This window comes from Capricornis sumatraensis, chromosome 4 (genome assembly GCF_032405125.1).
Source record: "Capricornis sumatraensis isolate serow.1 chromosome 4, serow.2, whole genome shotgun sequence".
NCBI lineage: Eukaryota > Metazoa > Chordata > Mammalia > Artiodactyla > Bovidae > Capricornis > Capricornis sumatraensis.
This window is the reverse complement of record NC_091072.1, coordinates 151272061-151295991: the sequence shown is the minus strand read 5'-3', so window position 1 is coordinate 151295991 and position 23931 is coordinate 151272061. Positions and strand designations below refer to the sequence as shown.

At 41.1% G+C, this 23931-nt stretch overlaps 1 protein-coding gene across 1 annotated transcript in view; it reads left to right on the top strand.

The window, feature by feature from the left end:
- KDM5A (lysine demethylase 5A) overlaps positions 1-21329 on the top strand; it is a 63469-nt gene extending 42140 nt beyond the window's left edge. Inside the window, exons 22-28 of the mRNA XM_068969846.1 lie at positions 179-340; positions 1946-2497; positions 2695-2838; positions 7412-7571; positions 8404-8624; positions 10356-10766; positions 17083-21329. Coding sequence (XP_068825947.1) covers positions 179-340; positions 1946-2497; positions 2695-2838; positions 7412-7571; positions 8404-8624; positions 10356-10766; positions 17083-17289 — 1857 coding nt within the window. The 3' untranslated portion in view covers positions 17290-21329. The remainder of the gene's footprint in view (positions 1-178; positions 341-1945; positions 2498-2694; positions 2839-7411; positions 7572-8403; positions 8625-10355; positions 10767-17082) is intronic.
- Positions 21330-23931: the final 2602 nt, after the last annotated feature.

The following is a 23931-nucleotide window of genomic DNA, read 5'->3' as shown; positions in this document are numbered from 1 at the left end:
GTTTGTGGAGATAATATCACCTACTTCAGAGGCTTGTTGGGAAGGTTGAGTTCGATAATGCAGGTGAAGTTTCTAAGAATGTGTCTGGGACATGTGAGTGGCCAATAAGTGGTTACTTTTATTTTCAGTTTTGAGATTTTTTAAAACCAGAGCTCAATGTTTGGTTTTATTTTTGTAGGTGCTTAGTCCCCGGACTGACATTGGTATTTATGGGAGTGGAAAAAATAGAAGGAAAAAAGTAAAAGAACTGATAGAAAAAGAAAAAGAAAAGGATCTGGACCTTGAGCCTCTGAGTGACCTGGAGGAGGGACTGGAGGAAACCAGAGACGCAGCCACAGTGGTGAGAGTTAGAGTGCTTCTTGAATTTGCTTGGTGAATGCAGCATTCTGTGAAGCAGTCACTTTTTTATGTTCCTAACTTTTTATTTTTGTATGGTTCATCTTTGACCTCATGGTTGTACATATTTCACACCTTTTTAATATTTGGAGTCAAAGTGGATAAAAACTGTTCTCTCGCCTTAAAATTGCCCTTTCCATATCCCTCTTTATTGTTGTTTTAATAGTTGTCCAGTAGTCCATCAAATTGTCCATAATTTACTGAACACATTTCTGATACTGATCATTTTTGTTGTTACTCAGTGTTCAGTATTATGGATAATAGCAAAGTGGACTTAGCCTTTTCCTTTTTTCAGGTTGTTTTCCTACACTTGACTCATAGTAATGGGATTACCAGGCTAGGATTTTAGAGTGTTTAATGGTGCTTAATGCTGTTGTGCTCTTCAAAGGAATGGTACTAGCTGACTGACTGCAGCTGCTGTTTGCAGTCCTTGGCTCTCTCGGTAGCATTCAGTAATATAGTGAGTATGCAAAAAAGTGTTTGTAGATAATTAAAATTATGGGTTTTATTGTAGAGTAGGAGGGATATGTTATGATTACAAGGAGCCTGAGAAAGTAGAAAATAAAAATGAGCTTGGGCAATATGTAATAGTGGGGAATCGCATTCACTAAGTGACTTCATATGGCCGTTCCTGCCTGCAAATGATCTTGTTTTGAGGCTGATGGAAATAATTTCTTGTTAGCCTGCCTAGTGAGTCAGTCTTGCCAGACAAATAGCACTGGAAATTGCCTCAAAATTGTTTCAAAGCTAACAGAGTTTAAAAAGAAAAAGCCCTGATAATATTCATGATAATTAAGTTCTGTTTTTATATATTTTTTTGAAATGAGTTACATAAAACCTTACTATAATTAGTCATCAGCCTTTGTTACTCTTCTCCATAAGCTGGAAATTCCAAGAAATAAATAAAATTGATTTGTATTGAACTTCCCCCAGAGAATGAATTAGAAGGAGGTAGGGAGTCAGTACCGATTAAATGTTTATCTTGTGCCAGGCGCCAAGTTAGGCACTGTCGCATGTTATCTTATTTAATCCTTAAAACAGCAAAGTGAAGTTACTAATATTCTCATTGTTTGGAAAACTGAGATTCAGAAAACCTGGATCAGGAGTCTTGTTAAGTACAAGAGCCAGGCCTGATACCAGGGTGGCTTGAAGCCATCTTTCTCCTGCCCCTTATGAAAGAATTAACTACTCAACTGCTGGACATTGTCATATATGATGGCAGTTTGCTTATTTCACAGATGAGTATTTGCATAGAAACTGTCAGGCTGCCCCAAATTTTAGGAAACGATGGCTTTTTTTTTTTTAAGGACAGTGCTTGGGACTTCCCTGGTGGTCCAGTGGTTAAGATACTGCGCTTCCAATGGAGGTGCTGTGGGTTCAATCCCTTGTTGAGGAACTAAGATCCCATATACTACAAGGTGTGGCCAAAAAAAGACAGTGCTTTGTCAACATGAGTCTGCAATGTGGAAATGGTCCCTACCCTTGAAGATTTGGTATTTTGAGAACATTTTGCAGTGACTCCCTTCAGTTAAATGTTTGTCATACCCAGGTGGCGGTTTTCAAAGAGCGGGAGCAGAAGGAGCTGGAAGCCATGCATTCCCTCAGGGCAGCCAACCTCGCCAAGATGAGCATGGTGGACCGGATAGAGGACGTCAAGTTTTGCATTTGCCGCAAGACAGCGAGCGGGTTTATGCTCCAATGTGAGCTCTGCAAAGACTGGTTTCACAACAGCTGTGTTCCTCTTCCTAAATCGAGTTCGCAGAAGAAGGGGTCCAGCTGGCAGGCTAAGGAAGTAAAATTCCTTTGTCCTCTCTGCATGCGGTCTCGAAGGCCGCGGCTAGAGACGATTCTGTCCCTCCTGGTGTCCCTTCAGAAGTTGCCAGTGCGGCTGCCTGAGGGGGAGGCCCTTCAGTGTTTGACAGAACGTGCCATGAGCTGGCAGGACAGGGCCCGGCAAGCCCTGGCCACGGATGAGCTGTCTTCTGCCCTGGCCAAGCTGTCCGTGTTGAGCCAGCGGATGGTGGAGCAGGCAGCTCGGGAGAAAACCGAAAAGATCATCAGTGCAGAACTCCAGAAAGCCGCAGCCAACCCAGACTTGCAGGCAAGTTGAGAATTTTCTTTTTTCTTTTTTCCCCTATTTCATGGGGTGATATCTGTCAGTGTAAGCAGTAAATCAAATCTCTTACCAGTATTAGGAAAATAACAGTAAGTTGCTTCATTACAATTTGATGGACTCAGGCATGCATTAACACTCGTGTATTTGGTGCCTCTCTTCATCTCCGGTTGCTCGTTGTTTAGGGACACTTGCCTAGTTTCCAGCAGTCTGCTTTCAATCGGGTGGCGAGCAGTGTGTCTTCCTCCCCTCGACAAACGGCGGACTATGACGATGAAGAGACAGATTCTGATGAAGACATTCGGGAGACCTATGGCTATGATATGAAGGTAATTACAGGGATGGGCTGGGGGGGTTTGATCACTTGATCACTGGGTTTGTTTAAAAAGCTGTTGAACACTGATGTTTTAGGCCTGAAAGTGGAAGAGAAAGCTAGTCGTTATATCTATCCTGAGTTTATGGTGATGGTATTTTTTCTGTACTCTAAAAAAGCACAGATTGGTAAAGCTACATTTTTTAATAAAGGATGGCATGTTTTTAAAAAGCCTGTATATATTTTCCAGAGAGGGGCTGGAAAAATTGTATGTTTAAGTTACTAAAAGGTTTCATGGCTGATTTCAGTGTTCTTTCTTTTGGATTGTTTGAGTCTGTATAGTTAGGTTTTAAGAATCCCGTTCTAGCTGTGCTTTGGGTCTTTTTCTCTGATCTCTCATCTGGTTGGTGCTGGATAGAACATCATATTCAGGGATGCATTATACTTGGGCCCAAGACTTGAATTTGTGGAGTTATCGTCACATAACAAAGGATTTGCCCTCAGTATGATTGTTTTGATAGTGACAGCACACTAGGGTGAAGGGGAGGTTTTGGCAAGGTTCTGTGTTGGGTCCTCTTCGCCTTTTATTGTTGTTTTTTGTCAGGCCCAAGACGTTCATCTTTTGTCCAGTAACGTGATCTGGACAGAGACCCTGCCAGCCCACAGTGAATCTGTTGATGTGTTTTGTATTCTGCTTTGTGGAGATAATGTTCAGCATCTATGCCTATAACCAGGGAATTCACAGTCTGGTGTGTGAAAAAATTAGGGTGCATTCTTTTCCTTTGTCTTTTCAGCATGTATATCAGATAGGTAAACTCATTGTCAGAGTACAAATACCATTGGCATTAGAACTCCCAGGGTATAAAGATAAACCGTCCATCATAGATGCCTGTAAATTACCTGCTGGAAAATATTTTTCTCAAGATAAAAATGGATCCAGGGGATGTTTTAATGAGGGAGTTTAAAAAAAATCATATGAATTAAAGACTTGAGAAAAGTTGAAATTTGAATTTGCATTTAAAATGAGATTCGAAGCACATTGTTATCCTTGAAGTTAATGGCTATGTGAAGTTAATGACTGTATGTATGAAGCTGGTAAAATGACCAGAAGCAGCTGGAAGGGGATGCTGCCCACAGCATGTATAGGTTAGTTAGCGAATACTAAAATTGCCTGTTTGCAGTTTTGACTTAGAGACCTTCAGTACCTGGGTTATCTTTCTAGCACGTTAGGTATCAACCAGTACTCTGGAATTGTCTAACATGATGGACTTCGCTTGGACGCAGATCAGTAACCTATGAAAACAAAACATCGCAAGTATTAAATGATTTCAGGGCTAGGGATCAGAACTGTGGTTTGATATGGTTGTATGGAGTAGTCCTTTGTTTGCAAAGCATATATGGGCTCTTAGCTTACACTCTCTTAGAAGGGGGTGTTGGCAGGGTAGAAAATAAGATTATGGATGTTATAATGTTAGCGGTGTATTGACAACTTAGGAGAGCAGAAGAATGGTGGTAAGACTTGTGGTAATTCAAGGTCAGATTTACCTTGACATTGGTATCTTTGCACTAAAAAAATTTCAGTGCTCCAAAATTTTGTACTAAAAAAATTTCAAGTGCTCTTGAGTGTTTTCCTATAGAGAAAGCACTTACTCTGTAATGAAAATCTTACTTGCCAACTTACTTGCAATTGACTTGGTGATTTTTCACTTTGTATGATCTTCCCTGATTGTGACTGTGAATTTATCCTTAAAATAGCTTAATTTTAATATCTTCGCTAGATGAAGAACCCTGCTGGTTTGGGAAAAAGAGTAGGTAATTAGAAAGAAAATGAAAATCAGTCATTTGATCTTAGTTAACATAGCATTTAAATGTTTAAAGCAGATGGTTTGTGCATTGTATTGCTTGATTACTTCATTTTGCATGTCATACCATGTGATCACCACAAAAATAATCTGAGCAGCAATTCCGAGATCTCATTAGTCAGGAAAATAATACATTTAATGAAACAAAGTCTGAGAGTCTGTTACAGGTTTGTATGATTGTGTCTGGGATAACATTTTTTTCAGATGTTCATATTATTTCCTTTTAAACCATATTGTTTACCTTTAGTAGACTGTTCATCCAGAGTACAGTTTATATTTTCCAAATGCATACATGTGTAGAATCACACATCAGAAAGGAGGGTATAAAATAGAAGTAGCTGTTATCTCCTAAGGAGTTTTTTTTTTTTTAATCCCAGGAATTGCTTAATTTATAGAAAGGCAAGTTAAGCACTTGGATTCTTTGATTTTTCTTCTTTTCTACCCTTGTTAATACTTGAGTGGCTTCAGCTTTGGTGAAAATAGAGTCGATTTTGTCTGAGAATTTAGTCCTGCTGATACCAGATATGGTGGAGTGACAGATCTGTCATAAGACACATTGCTCACTGAGAAGCCATTCCTCCTTCCTATGTATTTACCATTAGTGGGACTGACTAGCTTGCTGTTTATCAGTTGTTTTACCTCCAGCCTCCTGTGTCTTTATATTTAAAAGGCATCTTTTGTAGACATACATGTGGTAGGGTTCTTCTGGTATGTCAGTCTGCATATGTATCTATTTGTAAAATATATGGTTAAATCTGGGGTTTTAGGCAGTATTACAATCTGTCTTTTAATTGGGGGTGTTTATTTATTTTATAGTTAATATAATTGTTGACATGGTTGGATTTAAATTGATCTTTTATGTATTATATTTCATATGTCATCCCAGGGAAGTAATTTTTTAAGTGTATTTTTACCTATCTTTCAACCATTATTTTCTGATCAGTTTCATTTCTAGTTCAGAAGCTTAATAGAAAATTTCCTGCTTGAGTTTCAGTGAAATGAGTGGAGTCAAAGTCAGAAAAGACCCTTGCAGTCAGTGAGGTGAAGTACCTGGGGACGGCAGTAGACGAGTACTAAAGTACTCTCTTGCCTGTGGCCTTTTAGGACTTAGATTCTCTGGAACAGGAAAGAAGACCTATGTGAACTGCTGTTCCTAAATTCTCAGTGAATGTAACTGTCTTCCAGAGTCTCTTTGTGAAACCTTTAAAGTATCCTGTTTAATTAAGCACAGTCTCTGATGACAGTACATCTTCCTCTTATGCACCCTACAGCAGCTCTTGCATTAGTCCTTAGCTGTTGTCTCTGGTCTTCTAAGCTCCCCCGTGTACTCTTCTTGGTGGTGCTGGGGCTGGGACTAGCCCAGGGCTTGGTAAACTTTCCCTGTAAAGTACCACATGTATAGTGATATTATATATGATGTAGAGTAGATTATTTTTAGGCTTTGCAAGCCATATGTGGTCTCTGTTATGTCTTCTTGTTTATTTTTACAGCTCTTTAAAAATTTAAAAATGTTCTTGGCTCACACTCCATACAAGAACCAGGCAGCAGCTGGGTTTGGCCCACAGGCTATGGTTTGCCAACCCATGCCCTGTACGTTTATCCTTTGCCTGCAGCCTCCCTCCGCCAGCAGAGGGCATTAGAGAACACTAAAAGGCCGTGTAGTGAGAAGGGACTCGATGCTTACCGTTTTATTCTCCATTCCTGCCATCATTGAACTACAATTTTTCTGTTGTTGCTTTGTTTACTGTTTTCAGTTTTGTTTGGTTTTGGAGTTTTGTTTTCGTTCTGTCTTTTCCCCTGGCAGTGGCAGCTGGCTCCAGTTCTATTCCGTTTCTTTGCCACCCAGAAGCCAGCCACATTGTGTTCTGTTAGAGATAGCAGGACACACACAGGCCAGTGCCTGCTCCCCACAGGTCTGGGCCCCAGCTCTGTAGGCCCCCAGCTTTCTGGCTGTGACCCCACTTCTTGTCTCTGTTACCTCAAGCTCTAGCGATGGCAGCTCTTTCTTGAAGTTACCTCGGTGTTACTTTGATGTTTCTGTTTGCTTTTTCAAGCCTCCAGTGTACAATTTAGCCAGTTCACTTTATTAAATTCTCCTAGTTAAAATACCTGAGATTTCTGTATTCCTGATTATACTATGACCATTAAAGCTGTATATGTGGGTTGTGGAGCCTAACTTCAGGGGAGAGTCATCTGAGACCTGCTTGGAGTTGTCAGGATTTATAACTTAAACACTGTCAGTCAGGCTTTTTAAGTAAGGGCAGCTAGCTGATAAGTAAAAGCAGCAACTGGTAAGCATCTGGATTTGAAAACCTTTAGAGAAGATTGAATGAGCCGTGTCCTTAAGGTACCACATCTGAACCTTTATTCCCTTCCTAAGTCCATTTTATTTTTTCTTAAATGGTCAGAGTTTCTTAACTCATGGCTACAGGAGTCTTTATGTGTTGTAGACTGTAGAAAGGTTATTCTTCAAATCGTAGCTTTCTTGTAGATCTATTATCTCTGTGGATTGCTCTCGAGCTTTACTTTTGGCTTGAAACTGGTGATCATTGTTTTTTCCCCAGTGGAAATTTTCTTTTCCTATTTAATACCAGATATTTAAGGTTTCCCACCCCCACCCCCACCCCCACCCCCAACTGTGTTGTATTAAAAGCCTGTGCTTAGATTATTGTCATGGGACAAGTTAAGTGTTCCTAATTCTCAGCACCCCCTTGGCTGCTTCTTCAGGACACAGCTAGCGTGAAGTCCTCCAGCAGCCTGGAGCCCAACCTCTTCTGTGATGAAGAGATCCCCATCAAGTCTGAGGAAGTAGTCACACACATGTGGACGGCACCCTCCTTCTGTGCAGAGCACGCATACTCGTCTGCTTCTAAGAGCTGCTCTCAAGGTATTACCACACCGGGGAGCAGTGTGGGGAAGAGAAGTCTGACACCACACTGGAAGTCTCTCCTCAAGTATGAATCCTGGCCATGAAATGCAGTAGAACTGGAAAAATGCAACTTTGGAAGAAAATCCAGTCTCTCGTAGCATTTTTCTGTGATTAGGTCATAATGATAGAAAATTTCTGTAGAATCGTTGACTCCCCCCTTCTGATCCCGCTTTTATCAAACCCCTGATCAGTCGTTATTTATCCTCTATTTGTTTATAATTAGTTGTTGAGGAACTTGCTACTTTTGAAGAATACTCATTCTGGTTTTGAAGAGCTTTATTAGTTCTTCATCTGTTGGTAAATAATTTTTCTATTGTGTTCACTATCTAGCCTTTGTCCCCAGTGAAAATCAGTCAGACTGCTTTAGGTCACACCTCTGGGAAATGGAGAATATCTCTATCTTCATAGTAACATTCAGGATTTTATGGAACAGCATATTATTATTGTTAATTAGGCAGAGAATGGGTTATATATATGTGGTAGTTATATGTCTAATCTTTTGGTATCTTCTGCAATGGAGAGAGCATTCCCTTTCCCCTCCAGTCACAAGATAAACAATATGGAACCTGTGTTTTCACTCTAAACCAGTTTTTTAGAGTGTCATTAGAACTCTAGGCCTCTTTTGTTCTGTGTTTTTTTTTAATTTCACTTTCATGCTGATACAGTGAATCCAAACATCTAAATTAAGTGTTGGAGGAAGAGGGACCATTCCTCTAAATATTTATTTTGAAAGCATTCCTTTTTTTTAGTAGTTTTCATGTTTTCTTCTGTCTTCTGTTTGGGGGGAAAGGGTCTAGCACCCCACGGAAACAGCCTCGGAAGAGCCCTTTGGTGCCCCGGAGCTTGGAGCCTCCAGTGCTGGAGTTGTCGCCAGGAGCTAAAGCTCAGCTGGAGGAGCTGATGATGGTGGGAGACCTCCTGGAGGTGTCCCTGGACGAGACTCAGCACATATGGCGGATTTTGCAGGCCACACACCCACCCTCTGAAGATAGATTCCTGCACATCATGGAGGTACAGATTGGAAGCTTATTGTGCAATCATTTAAAACCACTTAGAGTGTCCCAGCTCCTTTTAGGTTCCATAGGTCACCGCGAGGGGAGGACTGGTGGATAGTGCTCCGGTTGTCCTTCTCTGTCACCAAGCCAAAGTATTTCTGCTTTATGGTTTTCTTTATTGAGATTTTACGTAGTTTATATATTTTTATACAATTTACCCATGTTTTTTTTAATCTGTGATACTATAGTCCTGAGCAGGAGGGGAAAGGACAGACAAGGCAAGAGTTTAGCTCTTTCTCCCTACAAAGAAGGTAAGGGTCAGAGATGCAGAAACTCACCTGAAGTCACACTTGCAGTAAAAGCGGAGAGACCCAGGCTCTAACTCGCATTTGATTCCTGTGTTCTGAATCATCTTTTCCTTGACTGTTTCTGTGAAGTGGAAGGTACAGTGTCGTATGCTGGCACACTGTAGTTTGTCTTTAGTTTGGAAGTCAGATCGAAGGTGCCTAATTTAAATAATGTTTTCCAGTTAGCAGAGCTTTTTCTTCACACCCACTGTCTTATTTGATTTTATATATAAGGAAACACAGAGTTTTGAAAAGTTAAATGTCTTATTCAAGGTATGATAGGTTTAAGACACTTGTGACCCAGTATTCTTGATGATTCTGCAGATTCCTATGCTCTGTCACTAAGTCGTGTCCAACTGTTTGCGAACTCATTGATTGCAGCACACCAGGCTCCTCTGTCCTCCCTTCTCTCCTGGAGTTTGCTCAGATTCATGTCCATTGAGTCAGTGATGCTGTCTAATCATCTCATCCTCTACCTGCAGAATCTTAGGAAGTGTTATTTCCTAAGTAATTATCAAGCTTATGATTTTTAGTATTTCTTTTTTCTGCCACACCCCTTGTTCAGAATTTCAATGCTGGTAAATACAGACCAAAAGAGTTACTGTGTAACTTAGTATACATTTAGTGTGTTGAGCTTTCTATGTTTTCATCTCAGTTACAGACAGATGCTACAGACTGTATAATATATGCTGACAATTTTTTGGCCTTTCCCCCCGCCCCTGATAAGCTAAAAATAAGTCAGATATTTTATTCAGGGCTTGTCATTATTTTTCACTGTTACCTTCTTTGAATATTATATTTGTCTTCTTAAAATATCAAAGTATTTATTGTATAATGTATACAATATAAAATTTATTAAATATACAATTCAGTTGTTTTAAAATCACATTTATAATATTGTACAACTGTTACCACTGTCCATTTCCAGAACTTTTAAATTATTCCAAAGAGAAACTCTGCTACTGCTGCTGTCGCTTCAGTCATGTCCGACTCTGTGCAGCCCCATAGACGGCAGCCCACCAGGCTCCCCCATCCCTGGGATTCTCCAGGCAAGAACACTGGAATGGGTTGCCATTTCCTTCTCTAGTGCATAAAAGTGAAAAGTGAAAGTGAAGTCACTCAGTCGGGTCTGACTCCTAGCGACCCCATGGACTGCAGCCTACCAGGCTCCTCCGTCCATGGGATTTTCCAGGCAAGAGTACTGGAGTGGGTTGCCATTGCCTTCTCAGAAGAGAAACTCAGTACCTGTTAAATAATAAATCCATTTCCTTCCTCCCAGCCTTGGTAATTCATATTCTTCCTGTCATTATGAAACTGTATATTCACGATACCTCATATAAGAGACTAAAGCTGTTTTTGAATATCTTGCTTTTAAATTGTTTCTTTTTATATTTTTGAAGGATGACAGCATGGAAGAGAAACCATTAAAAATAAAAGGAAAGGACTCTTCAGAGAAGAAACGGAAACGGAAGCTAGAAAAAGTAGAGCAGCTTTTTGGTGAAGGAAAGCAGAAGTCCAAGGAGCTGAAGAAAATGGATAAACCTAAAAAGAAGAAATTAAAATTAAGTGCAGAAAAGTCAAAGGAGCTGAACAAACTGGCCAAGAAGCTAGCAAAAGAAGAAGAGAGGAAGAAAAAGAAGGAGAAGGCCGCTGCAGCTAAAGTTGAACTTGCGAAGGAGAGCACCGAGAAGAAGAGAGAGAAGAAGGTGCTGGACATTCCCTCCAAGTACGACTGGTCTGGAGCGGAGGAGTCGGATGATGAGAACGCCGTGTGCGCTGCACAGAACTGCCAGAGGCCCTGCAAGGACAAGGTGAGTCTCTCTGCGTCCCAGCGAGTGTTTGCGGGGACGCGGAGCAGCAGCCAGGCACACGAGGCTGTGACGTAGTGATGGTCTGTTTTAATCCCAGGATTTGGCCTTGCACCATCACATGTTTAATATAGTTTCTAGAACCTTTTTCAATTATGAGATTTTAATAGAAGAATGTGTTTTAGAATTTGTGTACAGAGCGAAACATCCCAGATAAGCAGAGAGAAGCTCTGTGGTACCCAGGAGCAGTACACCCCATGTGTGGCCACAGTAGAGTTCAGAGCAGTCGTGTGCCCTCCCTATAGGGTGCCTTGAAGGACTGAGCACCTTGTCAGTCAGCCACAGTGGCCTAAAAGGTCCCAGGCCAGAGTTCTAAGACCCAGGAAGCAAGTTGCCTGGAGATTTGTGTGAAGACATAGAACTTGGGTTAAATCTTCCCTTTGGTCTGTGTCTTAGCTACACTCAGACCTATGTATATGCTTCTAAATAGAACATGATTTTTAAAAATCTCTTGCAGAAAATAATGAAGACCTTTAAAGGTACTATCTTTTTTTTTAATGTCAGCCTTAAACTTTAAATATTAGTAAGTACATGATGATCTTTCTTAAGGCAATATTGATGTTATAGACTTCTGAGAAAAATGGATGGACTTTATGAAAAATCCTAGTTATTCAAGTGTCTGGAGGCATCTATTTTGGTGTTCCCATCAAGATTATTAGTAAGTTCATGGCTTTAACTTTGTCTCCTTATTCCACTTGACTTTTAGAATTTTAATAACCCCTCAGTTTGAATATATAAACAGAATAAATATAGTTGCATCACTGTTCCCTCCTCAGCTAAATACTGTTAGAGCTTGAAGAGGTCATCTTCTCCAGCCTCTTCATTTTACAAATGATGCAACCAGGACTGAGTGAGGATAAATGATGTAACCAAAGTCATAGAGCTAGTTAGTGGCAAAACCACAAGGAGAAGCCTGGCTCCCAGACCAGGTGCTCCGCTAATATCCCCACCCCTCCGGTAATTGAGATGCAAGTACAAAAACAGCCCAGAACTACATGACGTGTTTAAATTGTTAAAGGTTTTCTCACTTTTGGAAAATGAGTATATAGTAAAATATATACCCCGTAGTCCAGCTCTCTGAGAATAACAACTGGGAATATTTTAGTGTGCTTCCTTCCAGTTCTTTTTCTGTATGGTGTGTTTCATATCATGTCATACTGTCCACTTTCGCATCTTTCTTTATTAACTTCATAAGCATTTTTCTATATTGTAAACATTTTTAAAGCATCTTAGTAGATACATTATGTGTGTGTGTATTATTTTTATCTTTCATGTGAATTTATTCTCATCTGAATTTTTCTATTAAAGAGGCTATGAAAGGTTACCTATTTCTCTTTGGGTCCTGAAACATTAGTAGCTTAGTGTTGGCAGAACCTTCTCCCCTTTCTTTCTCCCTTAACTAGTTTTCAGCAGTTGTAGGATTGGCAGCAAGATGTGTTTGTTTGTTTGTTTTTTTAGCTTACTTACCGTCATCCTTTCTACAGTGTTTATATCCGTCATAACCTTCCTCTTTTTTTTCCCCTCCTTTTCACTTAATACCCTCTCCCTTCTCCTCTGCTTAGCATTTAAAACACGGTTCAGTTCATCTATTGTCTCTGCTCTCTTTCTGTAACATATAACACTGCAGAGAGTTTTCTCTCTTTTGCTGCAAAACTTATATATTAACATGTCCTGCTTTACTTATTTAAAATAATGTGATCAATATATAAGCCCTAAGACTTGCTCTTAACATTGTAGGTATTTTTTGAAAATCTAGAAAAGGGATTTCCCTGGTGGCCCAGTGGTTAGGACTCCACATTTCCATTGCAGGGGGCCCAGGTTCCATCCCTGCAAGCTGGGTGGCGTGGCCAAAATTTAAAAAAAATCTGGAAAGTTATCATCCCCATTTTGATGGAGTAAAAGGAAATTTAGCCACATATTTAGAGAAAATGTCTATTGTTTGAAATATACAAAGATTTGTACAGATTACTACAGAAATTTGTGAAGATTAGTAGAGAAGATTGTTGACCACACAGGTGAGCAAGTGTGCCTCACCCTGTCAGTAGCTACATGAAAGAAACTTATAAATGATATATTTCTATAATGTGTTTAATTTCAAATGGGAATTATTTCAGATTATAAACATTTTGCCCATCACTGCTGTTCTGCAGTTTTTGTAGTCCTCCAAGTTTGTTTCTGGCACAATGTTACTACCTATGTATTTCTTTAAAAATTTTGTAAATAATTTTACAACTTCCTCAATTTGAAGTATAGTGTTTAAGGAAAACAAATTAATGCATGATATACATCTTCACTACAAAAGGATACCAAGAAAAGAATGTTTTTGAAAGAAGTCTGTTCTTTAAATACTATGTAGCAAAAAAACACACACAACTTCTAGGGTTCATTCATATTTAGGTAAATGTACATTTTTTTCTAACAAGTAATTACTGTTACTTTTACCTAAAAATGTGCAGATTGAGAAAACTTTGAAGGATTACTTAAACGTATCTAGCCTCTATTTCAAAGATGGTTTAGAAAGAAAAAAGAAAAATATTATCAGAATAAAGTAAAAGGTTTTAAAAGCCCAAAACTCTCTCTTCCATCATTATCAAATTGACTTTTAAGTTGAAATTAATTTTTTAAAAAAATAATGAACTATTTTCAAAAGATTAGTTTTCAGGTTCAGATTCTTTTTCTCCCTAAACTCTGCCACTTTCATTCAATCTTACCGGTACCAAGAGTTAACTTGAAGGAGCAAGTTCTTTCAAGGTAGTATATAAGTAATATTTTTCTGCATTAAAATAAATATTTAATCTTACTATGACAATAGACTTTTTCCCCCTTTAGCTTTTTTACCTTCTTTCTGGAGCTTTTTTCTTAACATTACTATCTCCCTAAGATGTCCAATACAGTAAATAAAGAGAGATTATAAACTTCTGTCTCTCACTTCAACTGTTTGTTTCCCACTCTGAATTTTAAAAGATTTTTGTGGAGAATCATATAGGCAAAAGTATTTGCATTATCAGTTCCTTTATCATTCTTATCTCCTTTTAGCATAAACAAAGGTTGGATTACCTAAATGAGTGAGTCTCACACACACAAACTATGGTGATGTTATCAGTACCGAAATTCCTGTGTCTTGGGAAACCAGTTAATTTCGGGCAGACTGAAAAAGTTGGTTACTTATTGAAGAGAGCACCAAAAAACATACATGGGGATTCTAAGCATATGTTGTACTTGATTAAGTAAATTGTTTTAATTTTCATATCTGGCTTTTGCAAGAAAGTTTGGTACAAAAGAGATTGAATGCCAAAAATACAAAGAGTTCAGTTGGGTAACTAAGCTAAGAGTATCACTAAATCACCAGCTTTCTTTTTTCCCAGTGTAATAATATGCACTAAGAATTGAAGAAAATACAACATGAAAAATATTTTTTCTTAAGCATAAATATGAAACTGTTTAGCAAAACAAGAAATGCAAAACCAACATAATTTTCTGTTTAATATATTTCTCTTTTAAACACACATTTAACTGATAATCTCTTTATCGGTTAATATTTGAACAGCTCATAGCTGTGAAGTTTTTCAGGAACTCCTTTTTTTGATTTGACAAATATGCTTCCTAGAAATAATGAAAGGGGAAATGACTATTAGGATTTCCTATGCAGTTAACCAGATTCTTTGTTCTCGAGTGTTCAGGCTGCCACAGTCTGTTCAGAATCCTCTGGATTCAGTTAGCATTCCAGACAAAAGTATAATTTTGATTGTTAGTCAAGGAACATGATCAAAAGATACTCATGGGGCATTTTTTCCCTGCTAATTATTAACCAAATTGTTGTCTGACCTATGGGCTGGGATCAAGTCTCAGGAAAAGTTACTATGCTTTTTTGGGATGGTGGGGAAGCTGGGCTTAGGAATGGACCTCTAGCCAAACTCTCAAAAGGGGAAATGCTGTCTTCCTTATTTGAAAGAGAGCAGATTTGATTTTGGGAAACCAGAAACCAGTGAGCCAGGTGCAAAATTTGATTTTAAAAGAAACTTTCCTTGGCAGCAAATCATGATGAATTACAACTTTTTTACCTTGTGGGGACTGGACTGGTTAGACACCTCCAGTCTGAGCAGCCCAGAGGACCACAGCTCGTCCTCCCAGTTCCCTTGGCCAGCGTCACACAGCCAGACACTCACTCTGTGTTCACCCGCTGTCAGGTTATAAATCTTCACCTGCTTGTGCTATCTTTATTTTTTATCTGTTGCACCGGAGTCGTCATCTCCGTTTTCTGTACCTTCAGTGCAGTTTGCCACAGTAGGAACACTTTGACTGATTAAGACTTCAGAAGCTAAATATCACACGAACAATTACAGAACAAAAACAAAATCCATTTGAGGAAGCAAGTCACTCTGAACTGCAGAAAGCAGTATCACACAGTGAAAGTGATGGTCAAGTTTAGAATATATGAGAATGACCTGGGAGCTGGTCACAATACAGGCTTCCGGTTTGAACACCAAGGTGATTCTGAGTCTGTGGGTTTGGGCTAGGTCTCAGCTACACACAGTAGGTGATTCTGGCATGAGCCATGCTGCAGGCAGTTATTTGCAGAATGTTTCATGTGAAGAAGGATGAGTGGAACCGGGAGACTACAATTTTAGAAATGCCTCCAGTGTCCCAGCCTGGGGACCAGGTGCCTTGCCAAACATTATTTCATTTGATCCTCTAAATCAGTGGTCCCCAGCATTTTTGGCACCAGGCACCGATTTCATGGAAGGCAGTTTTTCCACAGCCTGGAGTCAGTGGATGGTTTCAGGGTGATTCAAGCACATTACATTTATTGTACACTTCATTTCTGTTGTTATTACAGCAGCTCCACCTCCAGTCATCAGACATTAGATCCTGGAGGTTGAGGACCCCTTGCTGTAAACAATCCTGTGAGTAAGACTTGGTTTCCGTTTTACAGAGGGAGACGTGGAGCCTTAGGGAGATTGAATGACTTGCCTCAGCTCATACATCAGAACTCTGGACTTCGAAGTGAATTCAGTAATCTTTATGCCACACAGTATTGGCCCCTTGAGAGCTAGAACTCTTAAGTACAACTAAAGCAAAAAGATAATTTTGACAAATGATTTCTCCCACCCTTTATTAAAAACCCAGAAACTACTAACATGACTGTCACACTTTTGATGAGTTTTATAGTCTGTGGACACTGATTTTGAGAACTGCCCACTTTCCCTAAAACTCATTTCCTAGCCCACTCCTCCTTCCTTCTGTCCTTTCTCACAAGCTGTGCTGAAGTACTTCGTGGATCCCTTCATTCTCCTCACTTTGCTCTGGTTTCTAGAAAAGTTGATTGTTGTGCATGGCTTCTGACATTGTTAGTGAGATGGTCCACTTTTATCTTGCATAGAGGAGAGTAAGAAGCCCTTTTATCTTAAAGGTTCTAATGTGCCATGGCATAGCCATAAAAACCACCCCAATTACCTGCCAAATAACAAAGCCAGGATCTCCTCACCATTAAGTGTCTACCCCAGGCTTAGCGCCACCAAACCACAGTCCCTTTCTGACCTCCTATAGTCACCATCCTCTCTGAAGGGTCACAGCTTGCCAGGCCTCTGCCACTGACCTGTCAGTTACTCAGACTTTAAACCCCAGAGTGATCTGTTGACCTGTGTCTTTGACTGTTTTAATTGGTTAATTTGTAAGATTTGACCTCTGATATTTGCTAACTTTTTATAGGGAGTTGTATTTGTAACGGAAGAAGAGAAGAATAAAAAATATTAGTTTTAAAAGTGGCCTATGTGACTGCTTTTCTAAAAAGGTATTTAATGCTCTTAGTACTTTGGCTTATCTCTTTGAAATAAAGCTAATACACAGGATTGCCTTCACATTGTTGTACTCTGCCTTTCCTGATTGATAATTGCATTGTCTTAGAGCCTAGACGTTGTTAATATTAGCTAAAACTACTTGGCTGCTCTATTAGAAGTTCCTTTTTTTTGTCAAATTTTCTCAAACATGTTTCTGCCTTGCAAGGAGCCCCAGGTATTTATGAGGTGATGGAGTACCTAAGAGGCCTTATTTTGTGGACACATTATGGAAAAAAAAAATAATTCGGGGGGATTAACTTCCCAGCTTCTTTATTTAAAAAATAACTCCATAAGAAGTCATTGTCTATCTCTGGGCATTCCCGTTATTTGCTATCATTTAAGCCAAGGCAGCTCTTTGGTTTGCTTATATCCCAGGCTTCCTGCATGTGTAACCTAAATATCCCCAATCTTGTCTCCAACAGGTGGACTGGGTGCAGTGTGATGGTGGCTGCGATGAGTGGTTTCACCAAGTTTGTGTGGGGGTCTCTCCAGAAATGGCGGAAAGTGAAGATTACATCTGTACAAACTGTGCAAAGAAGCAGGGGCCAGACAGCCCAGGGCCAGCGCCGCCCCCTTCCTTCATAATGAGCTACAAACTACCAGTGGAGGATCTTAAAGAGACCAGTTAGCAGACGCTGGGTTGGTTTGGGACACGGGGGAAAACGGACCACACTGAGACCGTAGTCATCAAGTAGAGTGGTTTAGGTCCACTCGGAATGTTGCTTCCAAAGATGAACGGCCTTCTGGGAAAGTCCTCTCAGCCGACTTCTCTGCACATGGATGTGGGACCCGCGTTCTCTGTCTGCACTCGTGTGCTAAGGGTGTCTGCCTTGGTCTAGCAGCTGGGGTTTCAGTACATGTCTCCTCTGAGGTCCTTTGTCACATTAAGGCCAGACACTGGAGCTCTAGGGTGGCAGGTTGGCATCATTGCGTTGGTGTGCTCGCAGGGCTTGTAAGAGTGTTTTAGGGCCAGTTGATACTAGTTAGAGGTTCGCGGCCAGCACTGTTGGGAGGTACTGACTGCTTGGATCTCCTTAGTTAGGGCAGTGGGAGGAGTCAGAGGACCAGCTTCCTTCCACGCTGACCTGCATTTGATGCCTGGCAGGTCCAGCTCGGAGAGGACCAGGACGAACATAGTCCTGTTAGAGGCTGTGGGAAGGGAGCCTGGCCTGTAGACCTCCGCTCCGTGTGCTTGTGTGTACCAAGAGGAAAACCCCAAGTGAGGGGCAGATCACCCCATCTTCCTAAGGGGAGGAGAGTAGCATCCAGTTCAGAAATCTGACTAGATTGGATTCTGGGAAGAAGAATCTTGCCAAAGGCAAGCAGCCTTTTTTGGCTTTGAGAAGTCTTGTTGCCTTGGGTCTGCATTTAGAGAAGAGCAGGTACGTGGATCCAGGCTTCTGCAGCAGCAGAGACAGTGAGTCAGAATGTTTCACTGAGCTAGCGGTGCATGCTTTTCGGGGAAACCTTCATTGACAAGTGTACCAGGTGCCACCAGGCTTCAGGCATGGCCACCAGCAAAACCAGCAAAACAGCTTTTTGCCTTGCAGCCCTGCCCCACTGTCTGGTTCCAGGACTGGCAGTTGCTGACAGAGGCCGGCCGCGGGCGCTATCCCATAGCCCCATGGCTTCCTCCGAGGAGTTGGGCATAGAGTACCTCTGGTGACAAAGTTGTTTTAGTAATCCATTTTTAAAAAAAGAAAAAAGGACTTGTTTTTACTTTTTTCTAAATGTCTCTGACTACTGACTGTTCTATAAATAGATTATTTTTCCTTTTTTAATATACATATATGAATATATAAATATATATATATTTACCATTACCAGCAGCTTGTGACGGAGTCTCAGCATCAGAAATCCATTTGGGGGCTTGCTTTCTCTTCTTGCTTTTTATAAAGGAGTCCCACGCCTTCCTTGTAGTACATGGAGTTAGCACTTCCTTCTCCAGCCTCGCGTGACCAGATCGTCCATCTTGTTTTGTCCAGATAGATAATTCTGTTTCCTTTGTGTGTTGGGGCTCGTCCCTGTGTGTGGGGACCCTGATCGTGCTGTATCTGCAGTGGTGGTTCTGTTTGGTTCTGCTCTGTTCTGTTTGTGAAAGTTTGAAACGACGGTGCTGTGTCGTCCTCCTTCCTGTTGTGTTGTCCTCGTGGAGGTGTTAGGGACGCTCTTATTAGAAGGGGACTCTCTTTTTTCTTTAAGGACAAAAAAGACCCACCAAACAAGCTGAAAATGGTGTTTCGTCTTCACTATCCTGTGTCCCTTTATTTTGGGTTGAAAATATGTGGTTTGGCTTATAAATCCATCAGTTTTCCTTTAAAAGGGGGGAGCAAGATGGGCCCAGAGAACAGCTAATACTCTCGTCCTCCCTTTTTAAAGAAATGTCTTCTAGTAACTAGAAGCAAAATGTACTGTCGAGTCACAGTTTGAGTGGGTATGAGATTTAACTCAAAAGACCTTCCTAAAAAAAAACCTTTCCTGTAAAATCCAGTTTCTGGACATGCTTTCTCTGTAGTTCCTATTACCAATCTTCGTCCCTCTTCCCCTGGTATCGTAAAATCTTGAGTGTTAAGTTCATCAGTGTTGACGTGCATGGATCTTAATGTTTCATCTCAAGTGTATGTATGATTTAAGATTTCAGTGGAAATTACAAGGTAACTATTTCCATAAGTTTTCATTTTGGTAATTACATAAAGATATTACTTAGTTAAGAATTTCATCCGGTTATAGAAGAAAGCACAATTTTTTTTTTTTTCCTTTTGGTCTTCTCTGTAAAAGCCTTCAGACACTTGTAGGTTAAAAATTGATTGGAGTCTTCAGTGATGGCTGCCTGGAACATGCTTTATAAAACACCTTCTTTTCCCTTCAGCTGTCAGCAGAGGGACGTATGAGGATGCTGAGAAAGATGGCTCAGGGGCTCTGCTTCTTGGAGAGTGGGAAATAGGGAGAGAGGGCTGTTTAGGAAATGATTCATGTCCACAATACGGCATTTGCCTGCATGTTTGACCTGAGAAAGTCGCAAGGCAATCTCCCAACCATGAATAGCTTCCTGTTCATCTTCAGACATTTTGAAACCTAAATATATCCTTTAATTGATACTGTGGGATTTTCTGTATTAATTTGAAAGTCATAGGAATTTGCTCTGACTTTTGACCATTTAGACTGAGGCTGAGAACAGATGAGTGAAATTAAAGAAGAAGAAAAATACATAAAATGTGTAATTTTGCAATTAGTGGATTAAGATTCATCTGTTTAAAGAAATGCTGATACTCTAGTATAAAACTTTTCACTTAGAGGAAGATACATATTTACAGCTTAAACCCATTCTGCAGGGGTGTAGCATGTCAAATTAAAATTTGATTTAAAATGTTTCTTCACCCTTCCTGTCTCCTCCAAGTCACAATTCTTCCCCATTGATACTTTTAACTTTCTTGTTGTAATAATTCTTTCAAAGGCATTTTTCACTGTGTTCACTATAAAGCATTTTGGCGAAGATTATAGAAGGGAAGATGAAAATCGGTAGCCCAAGAGAAGATCCTCGGCCCCTTGCACGTGGGACCACAGCTCTCCTGTGGTCCCTCTGGGTGGTGTTGGCCTCATTGCCTGTAGTGACCACAGCAGAGCCCCGTGGAGGCCTTGCCGGGCGGCCAGTCCCCAGCTCTCTGTGCCTCGGACCTGGGCTTCGTGGAGTGACAGCTGCTGCACGTCTTCCTTTGGATAATTGAAATGTCAAACGTGAAACCTGTGGTTGCCTGTGATGTACTTTAATGATCAAAATGCCAGTGAGGGCTGACCCATGAGCCAAGAACGGTTTCACCTGTGCTTTTCTTCTTTACCTTTATCTTCAACATGTGTCTGAGAAATATGTTTGTTTCTTTTAATCTTTAAATTCTGATGCAATTCCGTGACTGTAGGAGAAACTCCCTACTGGTCGATACCTCGATTCTGTAGTACGTTTATGTGAGAACCAGCCAGTGCTTTTACGTGGGGAGGATGAGAGGGAAAACTGCGAAAGCCCTGCTTTCAAAGGGTGGATGAGCCACTCTAAAGAGAAAGTGGAAAGGTGAAATGGAACTTGAAAATTGTGGAAAAACGAAGGTGAAGTCCCACACATAGCCGGGTTCAGTAAAGGTTTATATATGAACTAGCTTTTCATATGTGTGTAAAAAGTTACTTTTGCAGTAATATAAATTTTTAAAAACAGGCATTTGGTTTGCTTTTTTCCTTTTGAAATCCCCCCCCTTTTTTTTTTCAAATTATCAAAGCTTATCTTTACTTTGGATATGGGTGTGCCGTGGCAGTTAGCATTTACCGCAGGAGAAGGAAAGAATGGATATTAATGTATCTGGGGTTGGCGTCTTCTCTCGGCCTAGACCGTATCCAGTCACCACTATGCAACGACCGAACGACGTGCACTGGTAAAGGATGTGACAGGTGTTCACAGCCACACCCTGCTCAGTCTTACTCTTGCAATACTCCAAGATGTCCTAACAGGAATGTCTTTTGTAAACCTCAAGACCTGTTGACTATACCCTTACATATTTATTTACCCGTTAGTGAGACACTTAAATATAATATGGACTCTCTTTTACCAGGGTTTTTGGTGGTGCCTTATGAGAAGTACAACTTGATTTCTTGTTTTTTGAGCATGTTTTGCATTTATTTTTGTTTTCTGAAAAAAAAAAAATACATATGGTTATTTGCATTACATCTAAAAAAATAAAAGCTTTGTGTGTGAACTCAGGCCCCCTGCTCTGTTATTCACATTGGTGGCAACTCTTAAGGGTAACCAAGCCAAGCTAAATTGTGGTTATTGTATTGATGACCTGAAAGCCACTCTTAACCTGTGCATTTGCTGTCTCTAAAGAACTGGCCTCAAAAAACTTCACCAGTGGTGTGATTAGCCTGATAGTTGTCTTCAGAAAGTGTGAAGTAGAAGTGATTCCTGCAGATTTCAACTTTGTTTCCAGTGATGACCAGCAGACATTTCCCCACCTCTGATTCTCGAGCCGGGTACCCCTTTGCAGCCAGCCAATCATAGCAGGGAAAATGAAGATAGGCCCTTTTCCCTTTGGCCTCCTTGTACTTAAAACTAGTTCAAACTGCAAAGTTACTTCATAGAATAGTGCTTGATTTCTCTTTGCCAAGGTTACCAGGTCACAGGTGCAAGGGGCTGATCATTGATGAAAAAGGCTCTGCTTGCAGTGAAATTGGACTTGAAGTGTGTGACTGTATATGTGTTGGGGAGTAGAATTAGTGGCAAGAAGGCAAGTAGTTATATCAACTTGGAAAAGAGTTTTGCCAAGAAAGACAACAGACACATGAATCTTTGTAAGTCTGACATTTAAAAAGAGATGTGGAGTCCTCCCAGTTCAGACCACGTATTTTGTGGGGCCTTGGCATTGTGGTTGATAACAGTGTGCTGAAGATCCGGAACCTCTTCACAGGGTACTTAATCTTTAACTGGGAAGTCTCACGTGATACAGGGACCAAAGGGCACATGAGAACCCATGCAAGGACTGCATTCTGTGACTAAGTGATTTCAGGATTTCTCAACTCTTCTTGCCTACTTGCTTTTTAAAGTGTGTTTTTACTCTGGGCTTTTAGTAGGGAGGAAGATTTCCTATTTCCATACAATGAAGTCCCATGAAAATTCTTTACTAGGTGAGGATTTTCTCTCAGCATCCCTGGAGCCAGGATGTATGATCTTGTTAATGCAAAGGGGGTTAATAAGAAAGGCACCACAGGAAGCCTGAAAGATGTGCTGGGGATCCAGCTTGTAGTAAGGAACTCTGGTGAGTTGCCAGGAACATAGGGATGGACTCAGAGTCTTCTGTAGTTTAAACAACAACCCTCTTCCACTCTCCTGCCCCCTACAACCAAAACCAACAAGCAAAAACTTCAAAAGCCCAGATGAGGGCTTTAGCATTACATAAGAGAATGTCAGATTTAGGAATGTACTAATTTGAGTGTTAGTGCTTTGGGCTGCCTTCTCTTAGTTACTTGGCTTTTCCGAGTCCATTTCCTACTAGGTATGGGTTAGTTCAGTTGGATACAAAGATGGAGTTGCCTCGCCCCTTGAGGGAGGTAAGACATCGATTTTTAAGGATTTTTTTTTTTTTTTTACAAAAACTTAAAGGAATTTTGGACATGTCTAACTTCGCACTGACTGATAGAAATATCCAGGTATAGAAATACCTATTCAGGTATAGAAATATCTATTCCTGAGGGAGAATATCCTGTGTTGAGAATGTAAGTCTTGTTCCCTACATCCATATTAGAGCACAGCCAGTTTTCACTTCATTTGGGTCTAAAGTTTGCAGAGATCGTCACCTACTTCTAATTATTCCCTAAGGCCGATATCCCGCTGTGCCAGTCGGAAAGATGAGAGCATCAAACACATTTCAACAGACCTAACCCCAACCCCTCCCTCCTCCTGAGTTGGTACCTGTGCTGTACTGAGTTGTGTGCAACTCTTCGTGACCCCATGGACTGTAGCCCACCAGGCTCTGTCCATGGGACTTCCCAGGCAAGAATACTGGAGTGGGTTGCCATTCCTTCTCCAGGGCATCTTCCCGACCCAGGGATCAAACCCAAGTCTCCTGCATTGGCAGGCAGGTTCTTTACTTCCAGAGCCACATGGAAGCCCCCTGAAAGGGTACCTGGCCTTAGTGAGAAATCCACCCCCTCTCCCCAAAGCATGGGCCCAGCCCTCTCCATACTGGGCAGCTCCCTGCCGAGGCAGCAGGCCACCCAGGCCCTGGCAGTATCCAGCCTGCTGGCCGAACCACGCCATCCTTTCTACCAGGCATTAAGCTTTATGGTCTGTTTTTTCTCCATCTCTGGCCCTCCAGGGCCTCATCCTGGCTTAGTTCGGCCAGCTGATGTCATCTCTGCTGAATACTGCTGAGCACATGCCGTTGATCGGTCGCCCGCTGACACAGCAGGGCAGCAGCCCCTTCTGCTCTTTAAGACACTGCAGCCCTTGGTCTCTCATCCAGTCCACACCCCATCCCCCTCTCCCCATGGCAGAGGCCATCCTATAACGCAGAGATAGCCGATGCCAACGGGAGAGCTCTCAGCTCCCATCACTTGTCCATCCAGCAGCATCTGTCTTGGGACAGGTGTCTGTCCTCAGGCAACAAGACTGTGTAGGCAAACGAGCCAGTCGGTGAGACCCATCCCACCTTCCTCCCTAGAGACCTCACTCCATCAGTTACCCCCTCCTCCTCCAGCACGTGAACTCAGAGGTCTCCCTTGAACCTGCCTTC